General features: G+C 37.6%; 1 protein-coding gene across 1 annotated transcript in view; it reads right to left on the bottom strand.

Annotated features, from left to right (window-relative positions):
- Positions 1-2,218: 2,218 nt before the first annotated feature.
- Positions 2,219-7,876, bottom strand: part of blk (BLK proto-oncogene, Src family tyrosine kinase) — a gene marked incomplete at both ends in the record, with an annotated part of 6,177 nt that continues 519 nt past the window's right edge. Inside the window, 10 exons of the mRNA XM_083898546.1 lie at positions 2,219-2,421; positions 2,513-2,644; positions 3,034-3,184; positions 3,787-3,863; positions 4,794-4,973; positions 5,077-5,229; positions 6,451-6,600; positions 6,707-6,810; positions 7,622-7,720; positions 7,815-7,876. The exon at positions 7,815-7,876 is cut by the window's right edge and continues 32 nt beyond it. Of these exons, the coding sequence (XP_083754672.1) occupies positions 2,219-2,421; positions 2,513-2,644; positions 3,034-3,184; positions 3,787-3,863; positions 4,794-4,973; positions 5,077-5,229; positions 6,451-6,600; positions 6,707-6,810; positions 7,622-7,720; positions 7,815-7,876 (1,311 nt within the window). The remainder of the gene's footprint in view (positions 2,422-2,512; positions 2,645-3,033; positions 3,185-3,786; positions 3,864-4,793; positions 4,974-5,076; positions 5,230-6,450; positions 6,601-6,706; positions 6,811-7,621; positions 7,721-7,814) is intronic.

Here is a 7,876-nt window from a genome sequence, read left to right as displayed (position 1 = left end):
GCAGACACCTTATGCCACAGTTTCAAGAGCCCTCAAATCTATTGGACCAAAATGCTGCCTGCCTGCCTGATGGATTCCATTAATGTGATGACATCAAAGCCCAGAAGAGAAAACATCATGTTTATGAGGAGGATAAAGCCACGCTGGAAACAGCAGACATTATTCGGAGATGAAAGCGAAATCGCTTCTCATCTGCCGTGAAGTGCTTTTTCTTTTCCCCCCAGAGGACAGCGTGGGATTATCCTCACAAGATGCTAATGATGATGTTTGCCTTCTGCAGGGATCAGTCATCAATCTGTGTTATTGTTATCATAAGTAAATAAAATAAAATAATAAAAAATGCAAAATCATTTTTACTTTGCTTTTGTCTTGGTGTGCACCTTAAAGGGTTGGGAAATATCCATTCATGCTTAACAAATATTTGATTAACTAAATATTGATCTTGTTTGGTTCGGTCGCCAAGGGGAGAAAAGCAAAGTAGTTTGAGTATAATGTATTTGACAATTTTAAATGAAAGATCATCTCTTTTTTCATGTTTTTGGGCTTTTAAGAGTTTGTGAGCTTAGACACAGTTGGACACTGTGGCACAAAGTAGTTCATAGTTACCAAGTCAATGTTTTGAGGGAGCATTTTACCTGCTGTCAAGGATTCAGGGGAACGTGTTGATGGATTGACTACTGGGTTGCATGTCCATCTTTCCTTCTTCCCTCGTTTCCTAAATGGCATAAAATGACCATTGGACTTTAAATGAAACAGCTAACTGCATAGAGTTAAAGTTTCACCTTTCTTGACATAAAGGAAAAGCACCATCATTCTTCTTTCTTGAAGAAGCAGCATGACTTCTCCAGTGCATGTACAAAACGTTGCAACACTGACCTCTGCTGGATGACAGGAATATAGCAATACTTGAAACTTTAGGAAATAAAACATGTTGCACTCTTAGTTTTTAATGTCAGCTGGATATATTCTATTGCTGTATATTGTATAATTAAAAACAGCCCTATATTTAATGACAATTTGATAAAAATGTAACCTTTCACCCTCACAATTCAAAATTAAATTAACTATATTAACTCCCCTTGGAATGTCTCTCAATGATTAAATAATCTACAAACAGTCTAATAATTTTTTTTATTTTCCAGCATAAATAAATAAATGTACAGCAATTTTGTTTATGTGAGTACATCCTAGCTGTGTGGCATTTCAGGAATGCTGACTCACACTTCCTGTTTCCGGTCCATTCAGGAAACAGTGGCGTTTAACCCCTGGCTACTTGAGCCACTCCACGCTCTTATCTTCGAGATATTGTCTGAGCCTCCAGGGAAAGTTAGACCATCAAAACTCACTGTAATTTCCCAAAAGCAGTTGCTTTTAAAGGCTTCCTGTTGGCTGCTGTGGGCTCTCACACTCTGTGCTGAGGTAAACATAAACTCAAACATGCATGTGCCTCTCTTTTTGTTCGTTTACATACAGTACAGACAGTATTTCAAAGTAAAGTTTGACCACGACTTTAATTTGGTCTGCTGGGTAAGTATTTATATTTATATGTCACATCCTGTGCATGAGCGTCATTGTCTTTAAATATCACATTTTTGACACACTTTGAACACATGATTCATATAAAGAGATTTAAACTAGAGTCATTTTAATGTGAAAGTATAGGTTTTTTTTTTTTCAAATTTATCACACCATATTTCGCATAAATGGAATTAAAGACAAGACTGAAGCAGCTCAAAATCATTTTAACATTTTTATTTTCAAAAAACAAAGTGATGCAAATATATGTATTTGAATTCCCTGTCTTTATATAACTGAATGAAGGAAAGGAATTTTTTTAAAAAGTGCAAAGTAGTTGTGCATGTCATCTCGGGCTACTCATTTCTGTACCATGCAAACCTTTAAATAACATGTACATTTGTTTTCATCATGCGTGAACTGTATTTGTATTTCCAGATTTACGTCTCTGTGAAATTTAGCGAGAATATGAGCCACAAATAGGACGACAGTCGGTGTGAATATGCAACAGAAATTTTTTTTTTTTTCTGACTGTGACATGAGTCTACATGCGAGAGGAAGCCATAAATAAGTAGCTTTTCTATTCACACACATACACACAGTACATGTAAAAAAAAAAACATTATGTCCATTTGAAATTATAAAAATAAAAATGCATACATCACAAAGATGCTTGCTTGATCTTCATTACACTTTTCTTACATCACGGCTGCATCTCATATTGTCCCTCTGTGGCGATGAAGAAGTCGTTGAGAACGTTCTGCAGAAACTCAAAAGTGGGTCTGTTTTCAGGTTTCTGCTTCCAGCACATCTTCATAATGTCGTAGAGCTCCTCGGGGCATTTCTCCGGACACGGCATCCTGTACGACTTGTCCAGACTCTTGATCACCTCCGGGTTTGTCATCCCTGATAGAAAATATAAGAATGCAGCTAAGTAGATGTGCTTTGCAACGTACTTAACATTTGGATTAGAGTGTTTAAGATACTCATCCTGTACCTGGGTACGGTATTCTTCCATACGTGACCATCTCTGTGAGGAGGATCCCGAAGGACCAGACATCTGACTTGATGCTGAACGTCCCAAAATTGATGGCCTCTGGTGCCGTCCACTTGATAGGAAATTTCGCACCTATAGTTGTCAGATGACGAGAGTGAGAAAGCGGATGAAAGTGGTGTCAAATTGGCAGGAGATTGAGAATATGTAGGCGTGAGCGCTTGTCTTCCTGTGTTCAGAAATTATAGTAGACAGAGTTTTCCAGGACACATCTCTCTATGCCTTCATTGTATTTTGTCAGTGCTGCATGGCTAACATCATTTTTACAGTATATTATTATATAGTACATTTTAAAGTACACCATCATATACTGTTTATATTGCTAGTCTACAAATCATACGTTTATGGAGAATGAAAAGACGTTATAAAATATAATTTAACAGTTCCCTGACTAAAGAACGGCATATGTAAATGTAAAGACCTTTCAAGTCAAAAGTGTCCCAAGATTTATGCTCCTCCCGTACCTTCTTGAGCTGTGTACTCTGACTCGATGATACGTGCCAGGCCAAAATCTGCTATCTTGCAGTGCAGGGTTTCGTTGACCAATATGTTGGCCGCGCGCAGGTCTCGGTGGATGTAATTCTTCCTCTCGATGTACGCCATGCCTTCGGCTATCTGACGTGTCAGGAATAGAAATCGGGAAAAGAAACAGGTTTTTAATTGGGAACAAGAATAAGAATTTGAACTCATTTATATATTATTTTGTTACAAGAAATCATTAAAAAAAAATGTATAAATGAGTATAACGTTCAACATGAATACTTGTGTTTACATGTATCATGTAATGGCAGCAAAGTGGGTTGAACAGGATATGACAACTATCAGGAAGAGATGGGGCGAGGGGGGTTGGGGTTGGGGTTGGGGGGGTTGGGGGGGTCTACTGTGGTGGAAAAATAGCATGATTTCCTGTCCGGATGTTAATAATTGATTCAGCGCGGGGCTTTGAGCCAGAAAAGCAAGAGTCTCACAAGAGAAACCGCACAGCTAGTGCTGACAGTTTCCACGTGTATTCAAATCCTGACTGCAAACATTCATAGTGGTAGACGTGTGTGTATGTGTGTATTTAAATAGAGTGACAGCAATATAGTGCCGCTGTAAAAAAAAAAAAAAAAATTCCACAGTAAAGACAGAGTTCAGAGAAGCACAGAAATATGTGACGGGGAAGCAATGCAACGAAAACGTCACAATATGATAATTTAAAAAATAAAGTCTTTAACCTGCGCTGACATGTCGATCAGCTTATTGAGCTGGAGCTTTTTCCCCTCGTCTGTTTTTAGAAAGTCTAGAAGACTTCCTGCAGATGAGAAAAAGGAGAAGTGGCTTCATGTTAAAAAAAAAAAATAAAAAAATGAAATGAAACACAAAAGCACTGAAAAATTCCAGTTAAATGATTCAAATTATGCGGAACGACGACATTACAACATCTCGTAATAGAGAAACCAAACACACGTGGTCGTGTGGCATGTTAATGTGTCAGGCTCCAGCAGATGGATAACAACATAAAATAACAATATACATTATTACATAAGAGTATACATTTAATATAGTGTAGTTTATAGGGTTCCTTTAAGGACTCGCAAATAACCATAAACCATAACAGTCATTTAATGTGAATATAAGCAAATAATCATCAAAATATCAAATATTTATCACAAATGTTTTCATTTAACCCTTTAAGGTTCTACTCAACCATTTGGTCGACCACACTTTAAGTCACTATATCTCATTGAAAAATGCATCAAGCTGAACTCACTAACACTTAATTAATGTCACTTGTTCTTAATGTTGTACTATATGAATTATGCAAACCAGGTTTATTATGAACAGACGTCTCAACCGTTTGGTAGAGGCCTGTTTCTAAAATACTGTAGGGTCTATTAAAAAAAAAAAAAAAAAAATATTGATTTTCATTATTGTTATCATAAGTAAAAAAAAAATGCAAATAATTTTTCCTTTGCTTTTTTCTTGGTCCGAACCTTAGAGGGTTAAATAAATATTTGTTGCTTTTTATGTCACAATGTATTAGTGATAAACTATTTGTAAAGATTTTAGGATAAACTATTTATTATTTATTAATTAAATTCTCAAAGTATCATTAAAATCTGTTCAAATAACAACATTACAGACCAATAAAATGAATAATTAGTTGCTTTAATTTTTAGCTGATATTACCTCCTCTCAGAAAGTCGCCGTATTGATTTATTTATTGACTTTTTTCCCTCACCATTGATCATGAACTCTGTGACAATGAGAATGGGCTCTTTGGTGACCACAGCGTGAAGGCGCACCAGCCGTTCGTGCTGCAGCTGCTTCATGAGGTTCGCCTCCTGCAGGAAAGCCTCGGGCGCCATCGTTCCCTCTTTCAAGGTCTTAACGGCAACCTTCTGCGTGTTCTTGTAGTAACCTGGAGTAAGAATTAAGACACAGAGGTGTTGGTGTGAGTGTCACACTGTGCTGTCTTTGACAGTAGCGTTGCCTGGTAGACTCCATGAACGTTATTCTCTTACCCATCCACACTTCTCCAAACTGCCCCGCTCCAAGTTTCTTCATCATTTTCAGCGTCTCTCTGGGAATCTCCCACTCATCTTGGGCCCACGGCAGCTGCGGGGCTTTAGGCCGACAGGGAGCATAGAGTCTGTGACACAGACCGTCTGCAGTACCTGCACGCAAAATATTCAGAATGATTATGCTTAAAGGCGCCATATGTAAGAGTGTGGCCAAAAAGGGATACTACATTCAAATTCAAAATACAGAGGTCTTTTAGGTTTTGTTTTCTGACTTAACTGGCAACCCGTGGTTGCTCGGCAGCTGAGACTCTACTGACTGCAATGATTGGTAGACGGCGGTGGGTGGCGCCACATGCCAAAACATGATTTCAAAACATAAACATGATTTGCAGTCTGCAAAATGTTTTTTTTTAATGCAAATATTTCGTCTGTACTGTTGTTGTTGGTGAGTTCAGTTTGTTATATGAACATTATTCCTGAGTCTCTGTGACATATTAGGAGGATTCTATGGCCAGTTGCTTTAGATTTATTACATAATGCACATTTAAAGCTGTACTGTGTAACTTTTCAGGATTTTGTATTTTACTTGAGTACATATTGACTCAAGTATTGTACTTTATTTGTTACTTTATAAATCCTATCCGTTACTGAGTAAAAATAAAAATTCAGCACAATGAAGACCTACAGGGGGGAAATATACACCAGCACCAGACGAATGATGATGTGATTATCACCAGCACTGGCGCGCGCCAAAAGTGACGTAATATCCTGTGTGAGCTCCAAAATAGTTTTGGATTTCTGACCCCTTGTCATATTTCTACTACCCTCACACCCCACGCAAAGTAACTAAGTCACTTTAACTTAAAGTACATTTCAAATGAACTACTTTTTACTTCTACTTGAGTACATTTTCAGATGACTACTTTTACTTCTACTTGAGTAATATTTCATCAAAGTATCGGTACTTTTACTTGAGCACAATATTTTAGTACTTTTTCCACCTCTGGCAGCAACATTAGCAGCGCTTTAATTTAGTTACACACACACACTACAGCTTCAGCGAGTTCTCATTTCTTTAAATAACCTTAAACATGTTTTTGTGCTATGTTGGCAGCCAAATAGAGAGATTTTGGTCTTCTTATCTTGTGGGTGGAAAAACTTCTCACTTCTCACACAGGAAACGTCACATGTCAGGGTTTAACTCGTCGGTGCAGATTAAAATACTCGGCCGTAAATAGAATCCACATCAACACACTCACTTTTAATGTTTTTTTTTGTTTTGTTTTGTTTTTTTAATATGTGCAGAGTAATGCTAGTTAAATTATAGGTTCCAAAAAAACAAAAAAACATAGCTTATTTCTGTTCATGACTTACGGGTGTAATATGTGACCAGTTCCTGTAGAGACGGGAATGACGTGGAAGGAGAGATGTAGTAGCCACCTTTGTCCAAACAGCGGATCTTGTAGTGCTTCACCACATCTCCATGTTCTGGTACACGATCTCTGACCGACAGTGAGAAGGACCCTGCAGGGAAGTTAAATAAGTTATTAATACACGTGTGAATATTCACGTCGAAGCATTGCCTCTGATATGTGTGTCATTATTTAAAGAGTTCTGTTGGGTGAGTCACCTTTACAGGTCTCGCTCTCTCGAACTAGAAAGGAGCCCGGTTTGTTTCCGGGAGCCAAAAGCAGTCGCTCGGTTTCTTTGCGACTCAGATCTTTGAAAAACCACCTGCGGGAGACAGCGCCGCAGAACGTATACTTCATTGGTTCTCAAAGTGCGGCCCGCAGAAACATTTCTGGTGGCCCGCAATGAATTACAGTTGATAGTTTTAATCCAGGAGCTACTAAGCTTGTTAAATGTTTATTGGACATTACTGGATACAGACCAATAAGTGTAAACAAAAATACTGGGTATTTACCTGGTTTCTATATGGTGAATTTTATGGTGTATTATTGTGTTATAAGGTGGTAATAAGCAGGTAGCTACAGCCCCCAATTACTAGCTATTTACCCAGTAAATATATGGTAACAGTAATGTGTTACTTGGTATTAACCTGGAATTAGAAGGTAAGAACAATGGCCAAAATACTGGGCCAATCTGGTCATTAAAATTATAACAAATGGGATTTCTTTCAGTTTTTTTTTCCTTTGGCAGCCTTCAGTCCAATGTTGGGTTCCTAAATTGGCCCTCAGGTATCAAAACTTTGAGAACCCCTGGTATACTTCATCAGAATAAGGAGTAGAATGTTTTTTAATGCGTTAATTATTAACACACAAGGTGTTTTGATGCAGAGCAAACACAGTAACAAGAAAATATGAATTAAGATAAAAAAAAAAAAAAAACTCAAAATTGGTGAAGGTTAAAGCAGATTAAACGTAAAGAAGAGCAACTATTGTACAAGAAACAGGAAATGGCGTGTGTGTGTTACTTTAAATAGGTTGCACTGTTTAAAAGCATTAAAACTTCATATATTTTGTTTCAGTGTTGAATTACACATTTTTTAATACTGATAACTGTTGTGTCTTTGAGTGTTACGTACTTTTCAACCTCCAGCGTGTCGGCTCTGGCCACATAATTACATGGAATGTATCCCTCTTGTCCAGATACCAGTGATTTAGCCAGCCACCATTCTCCATTCCTTCAAACAGTCAAAAAAAAACAATATTTTTGTATGTCAACAGAACTATGTAGACTGTGTCACTATTACAAATATATAGCAGGGGGGGCCTTACTCTTGCAGCACAATGAGTTTGTCTCCCTTTTTGAAAGGTAGATCTCGTTCATTCTTCGCTTT

This window comes from Microchirus variegatus (genome assembly GCF_963457635.1).
Source record: "Microchirus variegatus genome assembly, chromosome: 12".
Classification (NCBI taxonomy): domain Eukaryota; kingdom Metazoa; phylum Chordata; class Actinopteri; order Pleuronectiformes; family Soleidae; genus Microchirus; species Microchirus variegatus.
This window is presented reverse-complemented; position numbering and strand designations above follow the sequence as displayed.